At 45.6% G+C, this 27678-nt stretch overlaps 1 protein-coding gene and 1 non-coding gene across 2 annotated transcripts in view; both read right to left on the reverse strand.

The window, feature by feature from the left end:
* The window catches only part of COLEC12 (collectin subfamily member 12), a 183031-nt gene extending 160581 nt beyond the window's left edge, over nt 1-22450 (reverse strand). The window contains exons 1-2 of the mRNA XM_043888929.1: nt 22296-22450; nt 7528-7578 (exon numbers count right to left, since the gene is read on the reverse strand). Of these exons, the coding sequence (XP_043744864.1) occupies nt 7528-7578; nt 22296-22302 (58 nt within the window). The 5' untranslated portion in view covers nt 22303-22450. The remainder of the gene's footprint in view (nt 1-7527; nt 7579-22295) is intronic.
* Nucleotides 411-483, reverse strand: TRNAG-CCC. Its single transcript has one exon. It is a non-coding gene; the product is annotated as a tRNA-Gly (tRNA).
* Nucleotides 22451-27678: the final 5228 nt, after the last annotated feature.

Here is a 27678-nt window from a genome sequence, read left to right on the forward strand (position 1 = left end):
CCCGCTGGGCTCCTCTGTCCATGGGATTCTCCAGGCCAGAGTATTGGAGTGGGTTGCCATTTCCTTGGGCCTGGATTCTTCTATTTTACACAGATCTCTCAGGCTGCTATCACAAGCCCTGCCCTGTGCAGATTAAACTGTTAAAAAATATTCTTGCTCATCCAAAATTATTATCCTAGGAAAGAATGGAAAAGAGGAAGACCAGGCTGTGTGAAACTACAGATAGAGGGAGGCCTGTGAAGTTGCAGGTAAACAAAACTCATTTTCTTCTTGAAAAAATCCAAGAACAGAGTTGGTAAATATACTTAGGAAAGGCAACTGGTACCCTTTTTGTTTGGGGGGGTTTTGTTTGTCTTTATTTATTCGGCTGCGCTGCATGTGAACTCTGAGTTACAACATATGGGATCTAGTTCCCTGACCAGGGATCGAACCTGGGGCCCCTGCATTGGGAGTACAGAGTCTTAGCCACTGGGCCACCAGGGAACTCATTTTGGACTGTTACCCCTCTGTAATTTTTCAGTAGTTCTCCGCAAATTTTTCCACTTAGATTTTACAAAAGACTTGAGTTCCTCTCCATAGCATATGCTTCCTTGTACTTCTTGCTATTTCCCAGTTTGCCATTTTTGCAATCTTTTTCTCTCACAGCTATTAATGCTCCCTATAACTGAGCCCCAAGGAAGCATCCTGGTCAAAGCCTTGTTTGTCAAACACAAACAACAAATATTTCCAGCTGTCCCCAGATGCTCACAGTCAACCCTTAAATCTACCCATGACATTCAAGGCAGAAGGAACCACGCAGCTCCGACTTCTCTATCAGTATAACTTCTGAAACCTTATGATTACACCAGGTCCTATTCCAGAGATGACACGAGAAAACCCGATGCAACCAACGGAACAAAGTCAGACTTGGTGCCCCACTTATGCCCAGCACAGAAAAGGGGAAAAAGTGAAAGTGTTAGTTGCTCCGTCGTGTCTGACTCTTGGCGAGTCCGTGGACTGTAGACCACCAGGTTCCTCTGTCCGTGGGATTCTCCGGGCAAGAATACTGGAGTGGGTTGCCATTCCCTTCTCCAGGGGATCTTCCCAACCCAGGGATCAAACCCAGGTCTCCTTCATTGCAGGTGGATTCTCTGTCATCTGAGTCACCAGAAGGAGGCCCAGGACATGCAGTGTGGAAGGCACTCATCACTAGGTCCCACACTGCCCACCAGAGTACTGGAGCATAGAGTGGTGTCCCCAAGTTTTCTCTCTCCCAGTTTTTAGCAGGAAAGTTGGGGGGGCGGTGGCGCACAGGTAGGGAGGGTGTGATGGAGCCAGGTGGACATCAGAAGTTTCCAGGGGCCTACTAAACCCTAGTACCATATTCAAGCAGCAGGACAAAAAGGTTCAAGAACGAACCTGACAACAGGGGAACATTCAACATTTACAAGTCCTCACAGAGTGCCAGGCACTGTGCCAACCCAGGAGCATATATTAAAAAAGTTTTTTTTGCTGTATAGTTGCTTCACAATGTTCACAATGTTGTGTTAATTTCTGCTGTACAACAACTGTCAGTTATATGTGTATATGTGTGTGTGTGTGTGTGTATCCCCTCTTTTTTAGAAATCCTCAAATTTCCTTCCCATTTAGGTCACCACAGATTCCTGGGTAGAGTTCCCTGTGTCATGCAGCAGGTTCTCATTAGTTATCTTATACATGAACTCAGTTGCTCAGTCGTGTCTGACTCTCTGCAGCCCCATGGACTGTAGCCTGTCAGGCTCCTGTCCATGGAATTTTCCAGGCAAGAATATTAGAGTGGGTTGCCATTTCCTCCTCCAGGGAATCTTCCCACCTCAGGGATCAAACCCACATCACCTGCGTCTCCGGCACTGGCAGGCAGTTTCTTTATCACTAGCGCCACCTAGGAAGCCCATTTTAAACAAAGTAATGTATGTATGGAGAAGGCAATGGCACCCTACTCCAGTACTCTTGCCTGGAGAATCCCATGGACGGAGAAGCCTGGTAGGCTGCAGTCCATGGGGTTGCAAAGAGTCAGATATGACTGAGCGACTTCACTTTCACTTTTCACTTTCACACATTGGAGAAGGAAATGGCAGCCCACTCCAGTGTTCTTGCCTGGAGAATCCCAGGGACGGGGGAGCCTGGTGGGCTGCCGTCCATGGGGTCGCACAGAGTCAGACATGACTGAAGCGACTTAGCAGCAGCAGCAGCAGCAACATATGTATGTCAGTCCTAATCTCCCAATCCATCCCACATCCCCCACTTCCCCTTGGTATCCATAAATGTTCTCTACATCTGTGTCTCTATTTCTGCTTTGCAAATAAGCTCATCTGTACGATTTTTCTAGATTCCACATATAAGCAGTATCATACAATATGTTTTTCTCTTTTGAAAACTTCAAAAGAGAAGTTTTTTCACTTTGTATGACAGTCCATATGACAGTCTTTAGGTCTATATGACAGTCTCTAGTCTATCCACATCTCTGCAAATGGCACAATTTCATTCCTTCTTATGGCTAAGTACTATTCCATTGTATTCAGAGGCATATTTAACTCCACAACAGCCCAATGGAGTTGGCCTGTGATAACCCAGACCTAACAGGTGATGAACCAGACTTTATAGCTTTGGACAAGCATCTGCCCAAGGTCACACAGTTGGTGAGTATTGAAACGCAGATCCAGAACCACCCACCTGGTTCCAGCATCCACACACCCAACCACTGCACCCTGCTGCCTCCAGATGAGGACAAACAGCCATCAAATGGGAAAGATGATGCCTGGCCTGTTAGCCTTAGGGTGTCCCGGTGAAGGAAAACCACATCAGTACTTCCTTGGAAAAGATGAAAGTGATACACAAATGTGAGCTGGATTTGTTACAATCATTTCTAAAGTGGGTTAAAGCAGGATCAGGAACTCACCCCTCTTCCCACATGTCTCTCTATGGAACTGGGACTCATTTATTCCTTGGAGCTGAAATGACATTCTTCTTCCCTCCTACTCTATCATGGGGGGAAAAAAACCCTCTATTAATGGGAAAAAAAACTTTTTAACTTGAATGCACTCGTGTTAATCACATGACTAATCAGAAGGTTTCAGAAGCTATTTTTGGAGCAACTTACTGAAAATTCCAAATTTTATGAATTCATATTTGTCCTGTAGAGTAGGAGCAAATTCTCTTTCCCTTTCTGAGAACTATGCTAATTAAAGATCCTAGAGCCACGTGTGATATTTTTGAAGAAAACAGTAACTGGGAAATAAGTAGAAAGATATCATTGTAATATACATCATATTCTAGCCATAGAAAATAAAACCTGATATAGTGGTACCTCATGTTCCAGAGAATGAACCCTGCCAAGCTGTAACTATAGTTACATCCCAAATTAATTAACTCTGCACACTGAAGCCAAGAAACACTGCCCCACAGAATCCGATGAAAATTTGAAAATGCTCACTTCATTAACCTTTCAAAGCTTCCCCTCATCAGAGCTTTCATCAGAGGAGCAGATAAGTGGCAAACCCATCAAACTTAAATCAATCTCTTCTCTAGACACCTGCCCAGAACTTTGGGGAAGGGGCTAATAAAGCAGGACATGAAGACATATGGAAGAAAAACAGAAGCCTTGGTTGAAACCAAAATGTGACAATGAATCCCTGAATAGACAAGGGATGACCATTCCAAAATAATACCATCACATATGAGATTATTGGAGATGATCACCCATTTTGCTATTATAATTCTGTACTGAATTTGAAAAAGTACAATATTATTACGTAAACAAGCCTTGACTTTATGTAGCAAATGTTTCTGAATAAATATACATAAATAATTTTGGAAGCAAGCTACCAGATAACAATTTGCTAAAATAGTAGCCCCTACGTCCTGCAAATAATTAATCCCTGGTTCATCTACAGTCTAAATTCAGGTTTTAACCACTGTATTTGCACAAACAAGACTTACCTAAAATTAGACCATGTTTGTTAGTGGTTTAGTCATGTCCGACTCTTTGTGACCCCATGGACTGTAGCTCTCCAGGCTCCTCTTTCCATGGAATTCTCCAGGCAAGAAAACTGGAGTGGGTTGCATTTCCTTCTCCAAAGTTAGACAATAACTAACCCCTATGCACAGAGTCAAACACAACTAAAGCATACATGCATGCTTAGGTTATCAGTCTCTTTTGCAAAAATAAAAGCCAGTGATACTACTACCGTTCTCATCTTCACATTTCTTTTCAGGAATAAGATTTCAGACCTGTCACATTTCCATATTATGCAGTGTGTGCTTAGTCGCTCAGTGATGTCCAACTCTTTGTGACCCCATGGACTGTAGCCCATCAGGCTCCTCTGGCCATGGGATTCTCCAGGCAAGAATACTGGAGTGGGTTGCCATTTCCTTTTCCAGGGGACCTTCTCAACCCAGGGATTGAACCCAGATCTCCCACATTGCAGGCGGATTTTTTTTTACCATCTGAGCCACCAGGGAAGCCCATATTCTGCAGCAGCTGGATTAAAATGTCCAGAAAGCGATAACAGCTCCAAATCCCAGGCAAGTGGTACCACCATCTTTGTTTACATAGCACTGCATGTTCAAAGCACTTGTCCATCTAGTACCCTTCTCAGTCGCACCAAAGCTTTGTGAGCTGGACTTACCACCATGGCAGGTGTCACTCTGCCCAGCAGGCAGATGCGGCATCTGAGACCCACAGAGTGTTAAGTGTCTGGTCCCAGGTCACAACAGTAAGTGGGGGCAGGGCTGACAGGACTGCCTAGTCTCTGGATGCCTCCCACTCACCATCTTTCACCAACTTTGTCTTCCTTTCATGGTTAAAATTGAATCATACCTGAAGGAATGGGTTCTTGGGTTCTGCTGCTTTCAATGACCAGCCACAGCCTCTTAGGAACTAAAAACCCATTTCCATGCATGCTGAGCTGCTCAATTGTGTCCAACTCTTTGTCCAACAACTACCCCAGACTGTAGTCTGCCAGGCTCCTCTGTCCTCTGGATTTTTTCAGGCAAGCATACTAAAGTGGGTTGCCATTGCCTCCTCCAGGGGATCTTCCTGACCCCGGGATGGAACCCACCTCTCCTGCATTAGCAGGCCAGCTCTTTACCACTGAGCCACCTAGGAAGCTCAAAAACCCATTTACCTTCTCTAAAACCAGGTCCAGAGTTTCAGGCACTGTGAAAGTGATAAGGCCTCCCTGGTGGGGCCAGATTGGGTATTTAGCTCACTCCAGGGTACCAGAACAGCAGGGATGCTTCCAGGACACAGGAGTTGAGAGGTCAATCTCAACCTCACTGTTGGACTTTCCTCAAAACTATGCTATCCCGAGAGTTCAAAGACCCAGCATCCAACCCAGCTCCAGTTAACCTGCCTGAGCAAGGACTTAATCTACCTGGGCCTCACCTTCCTTATCTGTAAAATTAAAGGCCAATACAGATCACTGCAAAATCTCTTCCAAATTCTACTTGACCCCAATGCTGGCTATCCAGCACTGTGCCTAACAATTGAACCCAAGAATTGTCAAACTCTGTATGTCTCTCTCACAGTCCATTCCAAAGTTTCCCGTTTTCCTTCCATCCCTCTGTTCTTCTACTAGTTCTGTGTAGTATCCGTCTCTCCATGTCTCCCTCGTTCTCCAGTATTTGTACGTTGTTATCACGTCTCCCCTCTGATTATCAGTTTGCAGTTTCCACACATCACTTAACCACCGTAAATTAAATCCCTTCAGCCACTTACTACGCTTTTGTGTCATCCATCAAACCCCTGCTCATCTAGCTACTTACAGAGTCACTAAATTTTAAATAAAATGTCTCTTCAGGTTGCTCTTTTCTCTTGGCTCTTCATGTTTCTACTGATTTCCACAATGGAGATCTGCAATCTACTGATTTCTAAAATATACAAGCATGTCAATATTTATTCTGCCTTATTTTTAAAAGTTTGATTTTCCTCCTTCTTTCTACCTTTTAATTTTTGTTTTGCTTTTCCTCTCCTTTATCACGTCTTGTTTCCTCTTCACTCCTATGATGGCCTTCAATGAACCCGCGATGGGAAAGCAGCCCAACACATGGTATTAATCCTGAAACATGTAATTGTGCAGATAAAGAACAGCAGTGGGGGGAAGGGGAGGGCATGGTGGGCAGAGCCTCTCTGCCAGCACATGAATTGAGGGGCCGTGGGCTCCATGCCACTGCATTCCCACATTAAACCCTATTTTATTCCCAGAAAGAAATACATAAGCACATATCCAGAAGGAAAAATGCTAAAGTGATGAGAGAGCCAGAGCAGCTGGGGGATGTTAACTTTAATCAAAGTCCGGCCAGGAATTTTTTTTTTAAGCAACAGGAAGTAGATTTATTCTCTTTCATATTCTCTCTCTTTCTCTCTCTCACACACAGATTCTCTTCTCATTCCTTTTTACTCTACCCTTCTTCATTTCCTCCAATCAAGGCATAGAAACACGCTGGACAGAAAAACCTCAGTTCCTTTGAACTGTCTTTGGAACTTCTGTCATGTTTTCATTGGCAGTTCGATGCCAAACTGCAGAACCCGGGAAGCGTGGTCAAAGACAGAAGACCATCCGTGAACAGCAGCCGAGGAACACAGGAGCTAGCATGTGTTTCCTGTGGCTGCCGTGACAGATCACCGCAAACCTGGTGGCTTAAAACAACACTGATGTCTTCTCTTCTAGTTTGAGAGGCCAGAAGTCTCAAATGAGCTTCAGTCAGCCAAAGTCAAGATGTTGGTGGGGCTGCACTCCCACCAAAGTTCTCGAAACAGAAAATCTATTTCCTTGCCTTTTTTAGCATCTAGTGGCCACCTGCATCCCTTGGCTTGTGGCCCCTTCATCCATCTGCAGTGCTCATCACACCACTCTCTGTTCCCATCATCCCATCTTCTCTCCACAGTCAAATCTTCCTCTCCCTCCCTTTTACAAGGTTACCTATGACTACATTTAGAGCCCACCCAGATAATACAAAATAACATCCCCTTCTCAATCTCTTGACTTAATCACATCTGCAAAATGCTTTCTGCCACAGAAGGCAACATTCAAGTTCCAGGAATTAGAATGAGGGTATTTTTGTTCAGCCTACCACGGAGTACTGGTGTCTAGATGGGTTCCTGGAAAAATTCTTCCTCTCACTTCTCCCTTAACAATGACTAAGTTAAGAGCATGGGCCTTGAGGAAAAAGGGAAAAGATGTCTCCTAAATCTCAAAATAGAGAAATGCCTGTCTTGTCACAGATTGACCTTCCCCACCATGTTGTGCCTGGTAGGCCATCTGGTTTGTATTCGGCGAGCCCCCTAAGCATCCCATCCCTTCCCCAACCACGCCTGGGTGCAACTACTGTCCCACGACCCTCCGATTTCGTGACAAATCACCTACTTGTTAATACAGAAACTCAACATGCAACCAGAACTGGGCCTTAGAGCCACACATGTTCTTGTGCATCAAAGGTCCGGCCACAGTCACATTACCATTTCCCAGATGGAGCACAGAGAAGGAACAGAGCTTTGTTGGAACTTACCAAACCGCTTGTAACCGAAGGAATGTACCTCCTCCTCCTCTGCAAAATCGTCTGCGGGGGGAGACCGGGAAGAGAAGACAGAGCGTTAACCCTGGTAAGACCGGAAGTGCTGGACTCAACTCCTTCCGTTTCCACCTGCTCCACCCTCCCCTCGTCTACCCTGCTCCTCACTCCAGGAGCACACCAGGAGAAAGACCAAAGGGTCCCTGCACTGGCTGCTCCCTCAGCCTGGAATGCTCTTCCTCCGGCTCCTTAGGCACCTCCTCCTAATTGAGGTCTCAGCGGAGGTATGGTGCCTGTGAGATGCCTTTCTGGACCACCACTCAGCCATTCTGTGTCAAATCATCCTACTTTAATATTACTCTCCGATGTCATTCTCATTTATGTGTACATGTGTGTTAACACACATCCCACCAGCAGAAATTTTTTTACTGACTTCATGAATGAATTTCATGTATCTAGAATGGTGCCTGTCACAGAAGTGTTAGTCACTCAGTCATGTCCAACTCTTTGCGACCCCTTGGACTGTAGCCCACCAGGCTCCTCTGTCCCTGGAATTCTCCAGATGAGAATACTGCAGTGGGTTGCCACTCCCTTCTCTAGGGGATCTTCCCGACCCAATGATCGAACTAAGGTCTCCCACATTGCAGGCAGATTCCTTACCATTTGAGCTATCCGGAAAAACCCTGTCACAGCACAGGCTGAATAGATTTTGGTGAATAAATGACTGAATAATCAACTGACAAAAGGGTCAAGTTATCATCATATAACTGAGCCTAGGGCCTTCCTCCGCAGATGCCAGGCTGTTGGGTCACCTCTTCTACCAACTGTGGCATCTCAGGAGCCCAGCATAACTCCTGCAAGGATAGCCAAATCTTTCCCCACTCTCCTTCCAATGGATAACTGGGACTGATGTATGGTTTTGCAGTAAATGGATTTCCTTGCTGTGGGGATTCCTAAAGGTGGGGCCACTGTGGAAACAAGGGTGATATTATATCAGCCACGCTTTCTACCAGAGGCCTAAATACTCCTCCTCAGGTGGTCATGATGCAATTCCTTATCACACTGATAATGAACTTCTCATTTCACACTTCTGTCAGGTATGGGTGTACCTGATTACAGGATACTTAAAAAAAAACTCCAATTTTTAAAAATTTTTTTATTGAAGGATAATTGCTTCACAGAACTTTGTTGTTTTTTGTCAAACCTCAACATGAATCAGCCACAGGAATACACATATCCCCGCCCTCCTGAGCCTCCCTCCCACCTCCCTCCCCATCCCACTCCTCTAGGTTGATACAGAGCCCCTGTTTGAGTTTCCTGAGCCAGACAGCAAATTCCCATCGGTGAGCTACTTTACATATGGTAATGTAAGTTTCCATGTTACTCTTTCCATACATCTCACCCTCTCCTGCCCTCTTCCCAAGTCCATAAGTCCATTCTCTATTTCTGTTTCTCAACTGCTGCCCTATGAATAAATTATTCAGTACCATTTTTCTAGATTCCGTATACATGCATTAGAATACGATATTTATCTTTCTCTTTCTGACTCACTTCACTCTGTATAATAGGTTCTAGGTCCACCCACCTCATCAGAACTGACTCAAATGCGTTCCTTTTTATGGCTGAGTAATATTCCATTGTATATATGTACCACAGCTTCTTTATCCATTCATCTGTCAATGGACATCTAGGTTGCTTCCATGTTCTAGCTATTGTCAATAGTGCTGCAATGAACAATAGGATAAAAATACTCCAATTTTTTAAAGTCTTTATTGAACTTGCCATGATACTGCTTCTATTTTATGTTTTGGTATTTTGGTCCCAAGACATGTGGGATCTTAACTCCCCGATCAGGGATCAAACCCACATCCCCTGCAAAGGAAGGTGAAGTCTTAATCATGGGACCACGAGGAAAGTCACTAAAGGATACTTCTTTTTCTTCTCTTTCTTTTAAAAAAATTTTTTATTTTGTGTTGGGGTATAGCCAATTAACAAACAAAGTTGTGATAGTTTCAAGTGAAAAGGGAAGGGACTCAGCCATATATATACATGTATCCATTCTCTCCCAAACTCCCCTCCCTTCCAGGTTGCCATATAACACTGAGCAGAGCTCCTTGTGCTATAAAGTAGGTCTTTATTGGTTATCCGTTTAGCAGAGTGTACATGTCAATGCCCAGATCCCCTGACTATCCCATCCCCCCATCCTTCCCCACGGTAAACATGTTTGTTCTCTAAGTCTGTGAAACCATTTCGGTTTTGTAAGTTAAGTTCATTTGTATAATTTCTTTTTAAATTCTACACATAAGAGATGACATATGACATTTTCCCTTTTCTGTCTGACTTACTTCACTCAATATGACACTCTCTAGGTACATCTATGTTGTTGCAGATGGCATTATTTCATTCTTTTTAATGGCTGTGTGATATTCCTATATACATATATATATATACACACCACATCTTCTTTATCCATTCTTCTGTTGGTGGACATTTAGGTTGCTTCCATGTCTTGGCTATTGTGTAACCAATTATTCTTGAGTTGGTCTCCACCACTGCTCCAGCAATCAGCTTCCCTCCACCCACATACAGTCCAGTTCAAAAGTGCTGACTCAGCACTCACTACGGCCCGGAGACTGCCAGGCAGTGGGGCTGCAGAAATGAGCGAGACGTGGTCCCTTCCCTCAAGAAGCTGATAGGCTTTCAAAGAAAATAGAAACATAGCAGGGAAATAAAGCCCCTGTGATTATCTTTTTCAGCCCACAATGGGACGCAGGACCTAGTTATAACTGAACCTTGAAATGCTGTGGAAAAACCAAGGCGTGTGAGAGATCCCACACAACATGCTGATCATCAGCACACTAGTCTGTCATGAAGTGTTATGAAAACACTGTTATGAAAAATGTAAGAGAAGAACTATTCCTAAGACCATGGAGAAGTCAGAGATCTCTGTGTTTTACCATGTTTCCTTATTTAGTGAACAAGGAAGAGACTTGCTTGGAATCTAGAAATCCTGGGTTTCATAATTCAAGTCATCTTCTTCTGTCAAGGATTAAAGCTTTCATTCTTTCTAGATGGAAGAATGTGCTTACAACCAAAAGAAGAGCACCTTTTTCTCACTGACTTGGTGATTGGTTAGTTCACCAAAGACATATGAAGCCCCTAGCCTGTGCCCACTTTCCTAAGTAATTCTCTCATTGATATCTGTAAGGTCTGATCCGGTTTCTAAAGGGAAACCCTTGGGAGACTTCCCTGGAGGTCCAAAGGTCAAGACTCCACACTTCCAATGCAGGCGGCACAGGTGCCAACCCTCATCAGGGAACTAAGATCGCACATGCCATGTGGCACAGAAAAAAAAGAGAGCGAGAGAGAAACCATTACCTGCTGCTTCAGCTTAGAAATCCACGCACTTATTCACTCAGTCACTAAATAGGTGCTTATAGACCAGTGGAGCTGATGGGACATTAGTATAGGTAACAACGCCACCCAGGCATCAGTTTCCCCTGCCAGCTCCAGCACCTCTGCTATGGAGCCGTGACCACACAAGAATCCACTCACATGCATAGGTTGTGGGTCAAGGATCCACCAGTGACAACCTCACTGTGGAGACAAAAAAGCAGCTTGTGCTGTGCTTTCAGTAGCAAACAGCTTAAAAATTAGGGTTCTCCCCAAAGCATCTTTTCAGCAGACCTACCATTAGTTTGTTTGTTTGTTTTCTTTTTCCTCTCTGGTCTTTTTCCCATGCAGCATTTTTAGTCTGCCTGACTCCTCTCTCCTTCCTGAAATTTCCCTGGGAACTTCAAATGTCTCAGACTTCTATTATTAAAGCAATTCAGTGCTGCCTCCAAATTAACCTACTACAATACATTAGCAGTTCAAGGAAACAAAGGCCTTATGGGCGACCCCTAATAGGACTCAAAGAGGATGTCCTGTTGCTCGACTTAACCTGCATCCCAAGAGGATGAGAAACTTTTTTTTTTATTAAAATTTTTAAAAATTTCTTTTAATTTTTAATTGGAGGATAATTGCTTTACAATATCATGTTGGTTTCTGCCATACATCAACATGAATCAGCCATAGGTATACATATGTCCCCTCCCTCCTGAACCTCCTTCCCACCTCCCACCCCATCCCACCCTTGTAAGTTGTCACAGAGCACCAGGTTTGAGCTCCCTGCATCACTCAGCAAATTCCCACTGGTTATCTGTTTTACATATGGCAATGTAAAGGATGAGAAATTCTTATGTGCTCAGTCACTCAGTCGTGTCTGACTCTTTGTGACCCCATGAACTGTAGTCCGCCAAGCTCCTCTGTCCATGGGATTTTCCAGGCAAGAACACTGGAGTGGGTTGCCATTTCCTATTCCAGGGGATCTTCCCACCCCAGAGCTCGAACCCACGTCTCATGTCTCCTGCATTGGCAGGAGGGTTCTTTACCACTAGCGCCACCTGGGAAGTGTCATAGCAGCTACCAAAAGAATATAAATCTCTATCTCATTCAACTCTACAAACAGGTACTAAATCATCTGAGATACTCAGGGTACAAAGTACCTAGAGAACAAATTACTGGGATTATCAGGGAAGGTATCTTGGAGAAGCATCTTAACCTTTCTTAACATTTGTTCTTTGGAGGGAAAAAGAGAGTTTGGGGGAAACACAGTATACCATATCCCTTCTTGAAAATTCATTGTGGTTTTGGAACTATTAGGCTCTGGGACGTGCTAAAAGAGACAGAAATGGTTCAACTTTGTTTCACTCGGTGTATTTTCAAGAGTTGACTTTTCACATCCTTAAAAGCTGGGTTGCATTGGGCAGGTGATGCTTCATAGACATTCCATTAAGGTGGGGATGGTGCAGAGGCCCTGTCCAGAGTCCCCAGCTGTGTCATTAGCAAACAGATGATTTAGGCTGGTGATGGAGTGATTCATTTTGGGAATTGAAAAGAGGAAGAAGCAGGAGCTGCCAGGGCTTGTGGCTGTGTGGATGGCCTACATTGAACTATAAAAGCCATAGAAGAGAGGAGGCAAGGTCAGCTGTCCCTAGTGCCTGAGCATCTGAGAGGGCAAAAGGCTACCACAGGACCCACATAGCTGGCAGATGGGTTTGAGGAAGACAAACAGCCTGATCTCATGTGCAAGGTTATATTTTGTGCTCAAAACCCTTTCCTCACACTCAGTGGACCCAGGCTAAGTGCATCCCAGATTTTCTTTTCTTTTAGAAAAGTCATCTTTATTTATTTATTTATTTAGGCCATGCCTCGCCACATGTGAATTGATGGCTTTCGAATTGTGGTGCCGGGGAAGATTCTTGAGAGTCCCTTGGACTGCAAAGAGATCAAACTAGTCAATCCTAAAGGAAATCAACCCTGAATATTCACTGGAAGGACTGATACCGAAGCTGAAGCTCCAATATTTCGGCCACCTGATGCAAAGAGCCAACACATTGGAAAAGACCCTGATGCTGGGAAAGACTGAAGGCAAAAGGAGAAGGGGGCGGCAGAGGATGAGATGGTTGGATGGCATCACTGACTCAGTGCACATGAATCTGAGCAAACTCAGGAAGATAGCAGAGGACAGGGAAGCCTGGCGGGCTGCAGTCCCTGAGGTCATGAAGAGTCGGACACAACTTAGGGACTGAACAACAACAACAACTGTGGCATGTGAGATCTTAGTTCCCTAACCAGGGATCACACCCTCACCGCCTGCATTGGAAGCTTGGAGTCTTAACCTCTGGATGGCCAGGGAAGCCCCTCAGATTTTCTTTACAGTCTCAGGGGCCTGCAGAGGTGATGGGTTCAAATAAGGATATTGCCTCTCGAGGATCTAGTCACCTTTACAACCTGCCACTTCTCAAAATCTGTCTCTGACATAATCTATGTCATGCAATTGCTACACTCTGACATGAGCAAGGATTTTGTTAAGATTTAAGGCCTCTCAGTTCTGCAATGGCCAGAACTCAATCCCTGCTTCTGACAGCAGTTAGCCTGCAGGGAAGAAGAAACCTTAACATCCTAAATAACAAAATGTGTTTAATTGACGATTTATATCTACAAGCACGTACTTTCTTGGCTGACACGGATGTACTACAGCATTTTTACTGCGATACCTATGGGCCACATGTCTTTTGCTTGTCTATTTCAAAATATGATTTTTATTTACTTTATTTACTTTCCTTGGTAATTGGCACAGATCCACGCTGGCCAGAGGTTTCGTGACAGAGAACACTGAGCAGAATTCTTGCTGACATTCTTTGAGCATCGCTGATTTCAGAGTACCATGAGTTCAAGTGAAGTTTAGTTTAGTTGGCTTGGAGAACTGAGAGTCATACATATTAAGATGTTTCAATCAATCTGTGGACCAAGTTGTGCAATATCCCTGTGGTTAGAATTTACCTCTCCTTGCCCTGCACCCGCTCTGTATCAGTGTGATGGCGATTATCTCCATCTGTCTTACATTCCTGTTCTGGTTCTGACTTCCCGCAGATGGAAAGCCCACTAAAAATGGGACATTTATCATGTTGTACCTGTATCATGTGCTAGCTGCTATCAGCTAGCACATCTGTGGCATATTACAGAAACTCAGATGGCACTAGTGGCAAAGAATTCACTTGCCAATGTAGGAGACATAGGAGACGTAAGAGACACATGTTTGATCCTTGGGTTGGAAAGAGCCCCTGGAGGAGGGCATGGCAACCCACTCCAGTATTCTTGCCTGGAGAATCCCATGGACAGAGGAGCCTGACAGGCTACAGTCAATAGGGTTGCAAAGAGTCAGGCATGACTGTAAGTGACTCAGCACACACAGACACACATCTTATTAATACAAACCCCAAATATCAATCTAGTCCACATTGTGATACAACTATACTGGGATGATGGGAGGCATCAGGAGGTATAGTAGTCAGGCGGAGGTGAAGGGTAGGAGGACTAAATCCTCATCTGCCATAAAGGGAAGTCAAGATATAACACCCCAAACCAAAATAATAGCAATAATAATTAAAATAATAAAAATGACTCTTTGAGACCCCGTGGGCTGCAGCCCGTCAGGCTCCTCTGTCCATGGGATTTCCCAGGCAAGAATACAGGAGTGGGTTGCCATTTCCTTCTCCAGGGGATCTTCCCAACCCAGGGATCATACCCATGTCTCCTGCATTGCAGGAGGATTCTTTACTGCCTGGGAAGCCCGATGACAATGAAGACTGCCATAAACATGTCACTTAAGGACATGGGGCTATAGGAGCTTGTCCACATTAAGAACTGCCAACAACTGTTTCCATCCCTCCATGTACAAGTTCATGTCCACTCTCTTGAATTTGGGAGGACCTTGTGACTCGCTGTGGCCGATGGAATTTTCCAGAAGTAGCAGAGGGTGACCTCGGGGCCTAGGTCTTCTCCAAGACCTCTCTTCTTTAGCTTCTGTTCTCGCCCCCTAGGCAGCTGGCGGCCTTGGGAAATATCCGGGCACCCTGCTGGACCAGAGGTGACCTAGTGAGAGGGGATCCCTGGGGAACGAGAGACTGTGATGGGGAGGGGAGAGCCCAGCCCGCCCTTGGCCCTTCCAGCCTCCCCAGGATGCTCTAGCCCAATCAATACCTCCGGAGGCAGAGACCAGCCTAAATCGCAGAGTCGTGAGCGAATAAACAGCTGTTAATTGAAGTGACAGAGCTTGGGGATTCTGTCTTCTAGGCATCGGTAGAGAACTGAAAGAAAAGCCGATGCCAAAATCAAATGCAAAAAATATTCTCAGGAGGTTGCCTCTGGGGACTGGAAAATGATGAAATGAAGTGGGCTGGGCAGGAAATTGCTGTTTTTCATAATAAATAGGATGTTCTTTGACTTTCTAAACTATGTGCATCTCTAACTTTGATAAACAAAAAAAGAAAGAACAAAAATCAAGCAAACAAAACAAGGAAATGTGTAGGGAAGATAACAGTCAGGTAGACTAAAAAAAAAAAAAAGCCCACCGGTCCAACAGATGCTGACAACCAAAAAAGGTCCCCGGGTCCAAAGAGCCGGCACGCAGAGTTCACCCTGGAGAGACCACACAGAAGATCTGGGCTCGCAGCCTTCATGGCTGCACTGGGTAGCTTCTGGCAAATGCCATGTTGATCAGAACAAGTTCAGGCACTTTGAGGAGCCAGGTTGAAGGACCGTGGACAGAGGCAAGGCTGAATGCAAACTTATCCTCCAAGCTGGGCTCAGCGCTGCCGTTCACCCTGTCCCGTCTCCACCCTGAGACAGGAGCCCCGGCTTCTTTAGTAGCATGATCACCGCTAGAACAGAACAGCGTGGTCCCCCAGGCTCTCAAGATCTTTAACTGCTTCCAAAAAAATTGGCAAGCACCATTCCTGCAAGTTGTTCTTGTGTGTCCCACCACCCACCTATGATGACTGGCCCAGAGGGGGAGGAGGGGAGAAGGGCACCCCTGGGGCCAAATACCCAGTGCCCACCCTGGAGTCCACAGCCACCCTCCACTGGCCACTGCTCTAGGGGAGTGGCTTTCATGCAGGCATTTGTGAGAACCATGGCCTCAATAGCGTGTCACCCGGGTTGCTAAATATTTTGGGTATCCCCTTGGATATTGGCAGGCAGATTCTTTACCGCTGAGCCACCAAGGAAGCCTGTATCACTTGATTAACTTAACATAAATGGTTCATAATTGGTAATTACGCTCCTGCCTGGAATAAGCAGCAAGTCATAATTATATAGTGTTCCAAAATCTAAAATATCTTGAGTTCTCCTTAAGTGCAAGACACCACTCTAAACAACTGAGCTAAACTAACCTATATAATCCTCAAAAAACAGAAAAAAATGGCATCCAGTATATGTCATTATTATCCCCCCATTTGACAGATGAGGAAACTGAGGGGCGCAGGAGGTTAATGAGGATGCATGTGGTCACCAGGCCCTCTGGTTTCAGAGCCCACACTCCTCACCACACTGAAATTGTCGGGTTCCACTCCTGGGAACACTACGTATAATTACATTTTTTGAGATAGGCATATTTAAAGTATCAATATATATTAATACTTTGGATTATAAATCTAGAATATAAATGTGGATATTTTGCCTTTGAATAATGTCATATATACATATATCAGCTACTTTCCAAACATTTCTATGTCATAACTAAGTGACTTAGGCCTCAAAAGCGCAGATGTTTTCACAAACCAATGACAAGTTAGTTTTTGCACGCAGAATGTCAAATGTCCAACCTCTTATGCATATGACTTCACAAAACAAAGAATTTTCATCCCAAATGACTCAGGAAGCATAAGTCATATTTAATATGTCCAATTCCAATAAATTAATTAATTTTTAATCTTCTCCCATGTTGAAAAACATCTTTCCTTAATAATTTTTAAGAGTATCGATGGACTGTGATAAATTCAAGGGTTAAGAAAGTTCCTGGACTCTCTTTGGAATTTTAATTTGGGATTACTCATTTCTGCTTTCACTGCTATATAATTTCAAAGGTCCCTTAAGCAATCAGCAGGACCTGTTCAGGGTACTATTTTGGTTTGGGCCCTTCAAACATCATTCACTTAAATAGAAATCAAATTACTGCTTGATTGAATAGTTGCCTTCCCCAAGCTTTGGATGGCTGGTGTGATTAGAAATCATGCTATCAGTAGTAAAGAGTGAAGTTTCTATGAGGAATGTCAATACCTTCCTATCCTTTGTTAAGATGTTTATTGTTATTATCATCATCATCATTATTATTGCTGGTCATTGGTGGTTAAGTCTGTTCCTGAAAAGCAATTCTGACAATGCTACACTGTCTGAGGGCAAAGCTGTCAGCAAGACAGCACAGGGGCTGTTAGCAGAGTCAATGACTTCAGCAAGCCATTCACACTCATTCAATCCGTCACAAGAAAACCTCCCAGCAGATAAATTCTACAAAGGGCAGCAACCCTGGAATGTGCCTTATCTCTGCAGGAACTCCAGCCTAGAGAGGTTTCTCCAGTGATTGGCTGAGGAGCACAGCAATTTCTTCAGACCTTTGATGCCCCGTTATTAAGGTCTAAGGCCAGACAGGAGGGGACCTCTTCTATTCTGCTCACTCAGCATCCATGGACTGCGGCACACGGTAGGGACTTAACAAATGTTTTAATAAGTCCCTGGCATTTATCGTCCCACTCACAACCCTGTTCCCTGCCTCCAGGGTATAGACAGGAATTCTAGAATCTGAGAGAGCCTGTGCCTTCAAAATGGCATAAGAACAAAAGACGGAAAGGCAGGACCAGACTGGTTAGAGCTGACTCGCATTAAGGGTAGACGCTTTTCACAGATGATCACTTAAGTGACCTAGAACACTGTCCCCTGACCCCCAACTGCCTGATTCTTTTCACTCTGATTTGCCCCTCAAAAGCAGAAAGGCTACACTCTGCCACCATTCTGGGCTCCTTGTGCGTGCATGCTCAGTTGCTTCAGTTGTGTCCGACTATTTGTGACCCTGTGGACTATAGCCCGCCAGTCTCCTCTGTCCATGGGATTCTCAGGCAAGAAAACTGGAATGGATTGCCACGCCCTTCTCCAGGGGATCTTCCCAACCCAGGCATCGAACCTGCGTCTTTTATATCTTCTGCATTGGCAGACAGGTTCTTTACCACTAGTGCCATCTGGAAAGCCCTCCCAGCACCTAACCACTTTTTCCCTTAGTGGGAAGACATGAATCAGACTTCCTCCTGAGAGATCACTCACATACTGGGTTCACTCGAGGCATAACATTTTTCTATCACTAAATTTTAAATGTCTATTTTCTCATGTGAAAACAAACACTTTGAAGTCCATTTAACTTACTTTAGGCAGCAGCTGCATCAACAGTTTTGAAATAATGCTTCAGTAAAAATAAGCATGAATTCAGAAAGTTAGAATTATGCTGTAGCTTAGAAGTTATCATCTGCCAGCTTTTCTCATTCACACCATTACTGCTGAATGAGCCACATGGTTGGGGTGGGAGTGGGGGTCAGGGGATGGGAACAATCTGGGAAAATTGCATAGGAGACCACTGGGAAGATATATACTTAGCAATAATTAAACCTCAGATTAGGAATGTCAAGCATCTTCAAACTAATGAAAAGTCAAAAGTGTAACTGGGTTGCAAATTTGTCTTCCAGAGGAAAAGAAGCCTCAGTTCCCAGTCAGCGGAAGGAAAAAGGCCTCACTGTTTCCATTTTCCTGCAGAAAACATGATTCTTTCAATGTTAAAAGCAGCCAGAACCTACACGTGTGTTTGCTTATCCCAGTTAAGGACAAGACATCTTAGACACCTGCAAAGCCAAGAGACTGCCGGTCTGAGAAACAGGGAGTAGAAATACACTGCTTACTAGCACCTTTTAAAAGTATCATTGCCAGATAGCATTTCAGAAATGTTTACACACAAAAGCACACACATAAGCAGTTGGACACTATGTTTTAATGGCACTGACCTCCTCCCTGCGTTAAATTAGAACAGTGGTTTGAACCAATGCTGGTGGTTGTTTCAGGCCGTCTCTTAAGTAACAAGTGCTACTGCATTAAAACTCACCAATATTCCCAACTTCCAGAACTAGAAATGTGACTTCTTAATGGCACACCTAACTCTAGAGGAGTCAGATTCCTTCATAAAGAGTGTGAATATTAAAAACCATGAAATTTATGGTGCAGTACAGCTAATTGAAAATGTAATTAGAAATAAATTAAACCAACTTCATGTTTTAATCACTGTGGAACACTTAAAGTATTACAGCAACAGGGCAAGTAATTTTCTTCTGGAAAATGTATAATGATGTCATTATTTTTTTACTTGGGACTCCAGAGAAGGAAGAAATATTAAGAGAGACAGATAGTTGCTAAACGCAACAGATAGGTGGTGCTGTGGCTCACTGAAGCCTTGGAATTAGACTCCAAAGGCCTGGGTTTTTACAAAGGCTATATCCCAAGTTTAAAAATCAGAATTAGAAGTCAAATAAGTGCCTCAAAAAGGCGTCTGACTTGCATAGTAGCTGAATTTTTGCCTTGACAAATAAACTTCTGTAGTTTCTAAGATGTTCACTAATTATCTATTTGGCTAAAGAATGTTTTGGGTTAACACTTCAATTTTAAGCATTTGCAAGGTCTGTCACAGACTTCTATCACTTAGAGAAATCAAATACTAATGATACATTGGCTTAAACATAATGAGTTCATTGCTTTATGACATAATTACGAACCCAAGGAAAACTGCGTTGGTTACCTATGACAAATTGTCCAAATAATTCTACTTGGTAAAGGCAGCTTTCTTTTTTGGCTAAAAACACACTCTGCTTGGCTTCAGGCTTGTGTCTGATTTCTTGGCTCCATCCATTCCTGGCTGCTGCACCAGCTTCGAGTTCCTTGGCTACTTAATCGTCTGAGAATCACTTTTCTTCCAGTCCAGGGGTTCTATCTGGTGTCCTAGGTCTCTCCAAGACTCAAAGGGAACCTGGCAAAGCTTGTCTTTAGATGCCTACTACCCTCCTTGTTGCTGGTTTCTATTTCTTCTGGACTGTTTCCATATCTATGGTGTAGGAGTTAAAACGCCTACGTTATAGGGTGTTTGAGAGGGTTCCCTGATAAAGTGCTTGTAGAGGGTGGAGCATACTGGTGCACTTAGTAGGTACTGAAAAAACATTACAGTCTGCTCCCTTCCCCCCTCATACACCAGACAAACACAAATCCTATGGCAATTGTTGGTAAGCAAGCCTCTCACAGAACATTTCATTTTAAAAGAGGCCTTCAAAGTGACTAGCCTCCCCAGGAATTCAGCTCCTCAGTCCCCTTCACCTATTGGGGCAGAAGGTAAGTGGGGTGTTGAGGCAGTGCTCAGACCACAGAGGATAAGCAATGAGCCTTCTCCCAGCAGTGTGCTAGCTGGTCTAGAATGTAGTGTAAATTATATATATATATTTCCCTGGTGACTGATTGTAAAGAATCAGCCTATAACAGAGGAGACTCACTCAGTTCGATCCCTGGGACGGGAAGATTCCCTGGAGAAGGGAATGGTTCCTCACTCCAGTACTTTTGCCTGGAGAATCCGATGGGCAGAGAAGCCTGGTGGGCCACAGTCCATGAGGTTGCAAAGAGTTGGACACAACAACTGAAGTGACTTAGCACACAGCATATATACATATAACCTGTAGGTATGTATTCCATTACAGATTTGAATTAACATTGAAAACAATACCCAAACTGCAGTAACAGTCATCGACCCAGTCAAAAGCATAAGGAGATTTTCAGGGTTTAGGAAGCCACATGGGAGCTGATGAAATGAGGAGCTGGCTTATCTTTCCAAAAGTTCAAAACCTCCTAGCCTCAGTGACCAGCAATGAGAAGATTAACTTCTGGCTAAAATGACGGGGACTGAGCGCCAGAGCAAAGTTTAGCCGCGTGAACGCTTGCCATTCTGGGAAGATCCCGTAATCAGTGCTGGCTAAGGAAAGTGCCCCTTTGCTAGAATGTAAATGAGAGAAGAGAAACTGAGATGGAGAGAGAGGGAACGCACACACACGCTGCGTTTTGAAATCCTGTCTTTTGTGTCTCTTGCGTTGTATCCTGTCTTTTGTGTCTCTGGCCCGGGGGGCGGGACCCTTTCCACCTGGCGTTTTGTCCCCTTCCTTCCCAGGGTCTCCAGAGAAGGACACAGAACTCCCCTGGAAGGAGAGCTAATTGGTAGGACATTATCGCTCCAAACTGTTCAGCGTGATCTGCCTTGCAGAGAGAAACCTAGAGCCAAAAGTTACTTTCCAAGTCTGTGGGGCTCCCGAGGCGCGCGCCTGGATCAGCAACGCTTGCAAGTCAAAGTGGTCGCCTCGCGCGTACTCGGACTGCTGGAAGCTCGGTCCTAGCGGTCAGATGGCATCTCGAACCGAGCCCCCTCACTCGGGTCCGGCCCGTGCGGGGACCGAGACGTGTTATCCTAGCACAAAGCCAGGATTCCAGTCTTGTGTAAACACCACGCCGGCCCATCTCCAAACGATTCCCTCAGATACCTCCTATGTGATTATCTCACATACAGAGAGAGATTCTGTTGACAGATCTTCGTTTTCTACTCAACAGACGGCTTCCCTGCGAAGCGCTTCTCCTCGCGATTCCGCTAAAAGGTGCGATAGCATCTGGCACTTCCCTAAACCCGCCCGGGGGACACCGCCCGGGGGACTGTGTCGCCCCTGTACACACGTGGGCACAGCTCCGCAGGCGGGCACATGGAAGGGACGCGAAACCCAGGGCGGTGATTTTCCAGCCAGTGGGGCTGATGGAGAAAGATGCCAAACGCACTTCCCGAGCCAACTGAACTCCGCGGGCACCTAATCATTGCCAGATGTGGGGAGGGCGCACCGAGAACATCCCCGAGTCCGGGAGAAAACACCCGTCGACTTCTCAGACGGGGAAGAGGCAACGGCGGGGAGGGAGAGGGACCTTGGAGAGAGTGGGGCGTGCGCCAGGGCGCAGAACGAACTAGGGGGGCCGAGGGTGGGGAGTGATGATGCCTCCACTCTCCTGGGAGCATTTTTTCAATTAAAAAGTTGGGAACTGGAATCCGTAAACAACGACTTGGGGCTTCAAACTACTTTGTTGAGACCCGGTGGGGAGGGCAGTACTTGCCGGCTTCAAATGACCACCGCCGAGATCTCCGGCGGTATCCGACTCCCGAGCCCCGGGAGCGACCCCCAGGTTGCGCGCACCAAACCCAGTACCAGGTCTCTCTCGGGTCTCCGCGCAGAGAAACTCTGCATCTCGCCCCCTCCCGCGCGCCCCGAAGCCCGCCCTACCTTTCATGGTGACCGAGGAGACGCACCGCCAGCCGGGGAGCTCCGCGCCGCCGAGGAAGTCCACGCTGAGCAGCGGGTCAGTGCGCGCCCATGGCAGCCGCGCCGCGCGTCGGCCGTCTGCGCTCCAGCCCTGCCTCCCCGCTCGGCGCTCTGAGCCGCGGGGCCGCCTCGCGCGCCGCTCACCCCGGGCGGGAGGCGCCGCCGCCGCCAGCGCCCCTCCCCCTGGCCCGGCCGCCGGGGCGCGCGGGCCGCCGCGCCCACGCCCCCCTTGCGCCTTCCCGCGCCCGCCCCGCCCGCGGGCCGGCCCCAGTCCCGGGCCAGGCCGCTTCCCCGCCCGCGCTCCCCGTGTTCCCTCTTTTTCGCGTTGGCTTGGAAGCGGGACGAAGACCGAGGAAAGCGGCTCCCGGGGTGATCAAGTGCTCAGCCTCGGGGTGCAGAGAACGTGCTGCCGCTGGGCTGGTTTTTAAACCTCAGGCTCCCCAGAGTGTGGGGCGAGCGGTCTGAGAGCAGCGGCGTCACGGGGACGGCGTGGCTTGCTTGTCCCTTCCCCAAAGGGCTCTGGGCGCGGAGCGTTAGAGGATCGGACAGGGGGCGAGAACGCCCCGGAGGCCCAAAGTTTCTAAGTCCTCTCATTGATTCCCCGAAGGGGCCCAAGGGTCGGTGCTCACTGTCACCTGGGGAGAACTGACGCTAAGTTCGAAGTCACCATTAGATGCTCTCTCTGCAGAGCTCGGAGCAGGATTACAACTCTTAGACCTTCAAGAAGAGAGAGACTGAAAAACCCACCACACTCCCCGTGGTTGGAGAAGCCCCCCTTCCACCCACCGCCCCTGAAATGATCAGGTTGACTCCGGTTTTACTAGGAAGGGAGGCTGAGCTGTTGAGTGGCTTCATAATGAGTTCCTTTCATTGTGGCCCATCAAGTTGCCCCATTGTGTTTATCTTTCCTTTTAGAAACCCTCCAAAGCAGACCCATTGCTTTATTACTTTACTGCGTAAACTAAGTGGTGAGTGGAGTTGGAGGGGGCTGGGCGGCGGGGATGGGAGCAGAGGAACTGTCTTCAAGCACGATGAAATGAAAGATGACTCGTTCCCTTGCTAGCACACCAAAAGCAAGGCAGTTCTGGCCAGGCAGTGGTTGCAGCTTCGCAGACTTCCTCAACTGAGGACTTGATAACACGGTGTAAGCCGCGGATTGATTCATTCTAAACAGGGAACTCTGCTCTAGTAAAAGGCAGTGCCCAGAAATGAACACATCCTAAAATATTTCACAGACTCTCCATTCCAGAAGCTTTCTATTTTGAACTTTAGAGGAAAACTCGCACGTGACTGACAAAGAGAAAGACAAAAACTGGAGATTTATTTTTCACATTTGGGGTCGATGCAACTATAGGGTAACTGAAGATTAATTTAGAGATTTGCTTCAGCTCTCACCAAGGTACCTGCCTTGTTTTTACTTCCAATGAGAGTCCCTGAAGAGCCAAGAATATGGATTCTCAGCCCAGAGCTTACTATTAATAACTAATGATCAGATGGAATAAGCCCATCACTTTCTTTGAATCATAGTTTCTTTTTGGCCACAATATTTGAAATGAAAAAAAAAATCCTTTAAAAAACCTAAATTATAGCTACAATACCAAAACCACAGTCAAGAAAAGAAGAAATAGATAAATTGGATTTCATCAAAATTGAAATTTTTGTGCATCAAAGACACTATCTACAGAGTGTAAAGGCAACCCAGAGAATGGGAGAAAATGCTTGTCAACCGTGTATCTGATAAGGGGTTAGTATCCAGAATATGTAAAGAACTCCAATGAATCAACAACCAGAAAACAAACAACCAATTAAAAAATGGGCAAAGAACTCAAGTAGCTGTTTCTCCAAAGATGATATACAAATGGCCAATAAGCATATGTAATGATGCTCAACAATCACTAATCATTACAGAAATGCAAACTGAAACTATAGTGAGTTCAGTTCAGTTGCTCAGTCATGTCCAACTCTTTGCTACCATATGGACTGCAGCAAGCCAGGCCTCCCTGGTCATCACCAACTCCTGGAGTTTACTCAAACTCATGTCCATTAAGTCAGTGATACCATCCAGCCATCTCATCCTCTGTCATCCTCTTCTCCTCCTGCCTTCAATCTTTCCCAGCATCAGGGTCTTTTCCAATGAGTCAGTTCTTCGCATGAGGTGGCCAAAGTATTGGAGTTTCAGCTTCAACATCAGTCCTTCCAATAACACCCAGGACTAATCTTTAGGATGGACTGGTTGGATCTCCTTGCAGTCCAAGGACTCTTAAGAGTCTTCTCCAACACCACAGTTCAAAAGCACCAATTCTTCGGCACTCAGCTTTCTTTATAGTCCAAGTCTCACATTTATACATGACCACTGGAAAAACCATAGCCTTGACTAGACGGACCTTTGTTGGCAAAGTAATGTCTCTGCTTTTTAATGTGCTATGTAGGTTGGTCATAACTTTTCTTCCAAGGAGTAAGCATCTTTTAATTTCATGGCTGCAGTCACCATCTGCAGTGATTTTGGAGCCTAAAAAAAATGAAGTCTGCCACTGTTCCCACTGTTTCCCCATCTATTTGCCATGAAGTGATAGGACCAGATGCCATGATCTTAGTTTTCTGAATGTTGAGCTTTAAGCCAACTTTTTCACTCTCCTCTTTTGCTTTCATCAAGAGGCTCTTTAGTTCTTCTTTGCTTTCTGCCATAAGGGTGGTGTCAAATGCATATCTGAGGTTCTCCCGGCAATCTTGATTCCAGCTTGTGCTTCATCCAGCCCAGCGTTTCCCCTGATGTACTCTGCATATAAGTTAAATAAGCAGGGTGACAATATATAGTCTTGATGTACTCCTTTTCCTATTTGGAACCAGTCTGTTGTTCCATGTCCAGTTCTTCCTGACCTGCATACAGATTTCTCAAGAGGCTAGGATGACTATTATAAAAAATTAAAAATTTTCAAAATACAGAAAACAAGGATTGGCAAAGATGTGGAGAAATTAGAACCCTTGTGCATTGGTGGTAGGAGTATAAAGTGATATAGCCACTGTGGAAAATGGCATGGTGGTTTCTCAAAAAAATTAAACATGGAATTACCATATGATCCAGTAATAACTGGATAGATGCCCCAAAGTGTTGAAAGCAGTGACTCGGATATATTTGTACACCTGTGTTCCTTATTCACAACAGCCACAATGTAGAAGCAACAAAAGTGTCCATCAAAGGATGAACAGATAAAATAAATGTGACACATGCTAGCAATGGAATTTTGTTGTTGTTGTTCAATTGCCCAGTTATGTCCAACTCTTTGTGACCCCATGGACTACAGCACGCCAGGCCTCCCTGTCCCTCAACATCTCCTGAAGTTTGCCCAAGTTCATGTCCATTGCATCAGTGATGCCATCCAGCCATCTCATCCTATGACACCCTCTTCTCCTTCTGCCCTCAATCTTTCCCAGCGTCAGGGACTTTTCCAATGAGTCAGTTGTTCGCATCAGATGACCAAAATACTGAAATTTGAGTTTCAGCATCAGTCCTTCTGACGAGTATTCAGTGTGAATGTCCCTTAAGATTGAATGGTTTGATCTCCTTGCTGTCCAAGGGACTCTCAGGAGTCTTCTCCGACACAGATCACTGCCTTGTCATGGTGAAGGAGCTTGCGTAATTCGATGAAGCTATGAGCCATGCTGTGTAGGGTCACCCAAGACAGGTCATAGCAGAGAGTTCTGACAAAATGTGATCTGCTGGAGGAGGGAATGGCAAACCACCCCAGTAAACTTGCTGTGAGAACCTCATGAACTATATAAAAGGACAATGAAATATTTTACAGATTTAAAAAGGAAGGAAATTCTTTTTTAAAATATTTATTTATTTGGCTGCACCGTGTCTTTATTTGGCATGCAGAATCTTTAGTTGTGGTGCATGAAATCTTAGTTCCCTGACCAGGGATTGAACCTAGGCCCCCTGCATTGGGACGGTGGAGTCTTAGCCACTGGACCAACAGGGAAGTCCCCAAAAGGAGGGAAATTCTGACATATGGATAAACCTTGAGGGCATTCGTGCTTGATTGATCAGTCGTGTCCAACTCTTTGTGACTCCATGGACTGTAGCCTGCCAGGTTCCTCTATCCATGTGGATTCTCCAGGCAAGAATACTGGAGTGGGTTGCCATGCCCTCCTGTAGGGGATCTTCCCAACCCAGGGATCGAACTCAGGTCTCCCACATTGCAGGGATTCTTTACTGTCTGAGCTACCAGGGAAGCCCTTGAGGGCATTATGCTAAGTGAAATAAGCTAGTCACAAAAGGACAAATACTGTATGATTCCACCTATATGAGGTACCCAGAGAAGTAGAATCATGGAGACAGATGGTAGAATGGTGGTTTCCAGAAGGAGCTGGTGGGAGGGAATGGGGAGTAACTGTTTAGCGGGGAAAGAATTTCAGCTTTGAAGATGTTAACCGTTCTGGAGATGGATGGTAGTGATGGTTGTGCAATAACGTGGATGCCACTGAACTGAACACCTAGAAAGGGTTAGAATGGTAAGGTTTATATTATGTTTGGATTTCCTGGTGGCTCAGACTGTAAAGAATCTGCCAGCAATGCAGGAGAGCCAAGTTCCATCTCTGGGTTGGGAAGATCCCCTGGAGAAGGGAATGGTTACCCACTCCAGTATTCTTGTCTGGAGAATCACATGGGCAGGCTACCATCGATGGGGTCGCAAAAAGTTGGACAAGAATGAGTGAGTAAGTACACACATATTATGTGTATCTTACCACGCACACACAGTCACAACACACACATCCTAACAGAAGAATTATGAGGCTGGGGAAAAAAAAAACAAACCCAAAACCTGTTAGCTACAGTGGACTGGACTCACAGACCTGCTGATGAGAAGCAAGCTCAGCAACTCTTTAGAGGACAGTTCTAAGAAACACTCCTACAGGATGGCCTCTTGCCTCCAGCCCCGCCACCTTCATTATCAAGAGCTGATTGGGCCACTGAAGGTGGGTCCCAAAGGTGGGTCCCCAGCCTGGCACCTCCTCTGAGCCCCACTCTGGAGGATACAGGGGCTGAGCGTTGTGGTCACATGCAGATCATCCACTGACCAAGATTTCTCTGTTCAAGAGCTCTGGGAGGAGTTGAGGAGGGGCTCAAGAGAGAAGAGATAAACCCAGAAGAGAAGGATGTTGTGGTAAGAAAGGACATTGGTGAAGGCACCTTGCACTCCTCAGCGGAAGTGGGCTGCAGGGCTGATGCTCGAACTCAAGCCTCCATGCTCCCGCAGTAGCAGCCCTGTCCTGCGGTCACATGACCTGTGTTACCATAGAACAGGAATCGTCCCACTTCATCCTCACCCCAGCCCTGTGCTAG

The sequence above is a fragment of the Cervus elaphus genome, chromosome 27 (genome assembly GCF_910594005.1).
Source record: "Cervus elaphus chromosome 27, mCerEla1.1, whole genome shotgun sequence".
NCBI classification, from domain to species: Eukaryota; Metazoa; Chordata; class Mammalia; order Artiodactyla; family Cervidae; genus Cervus; species Cervus elaphus.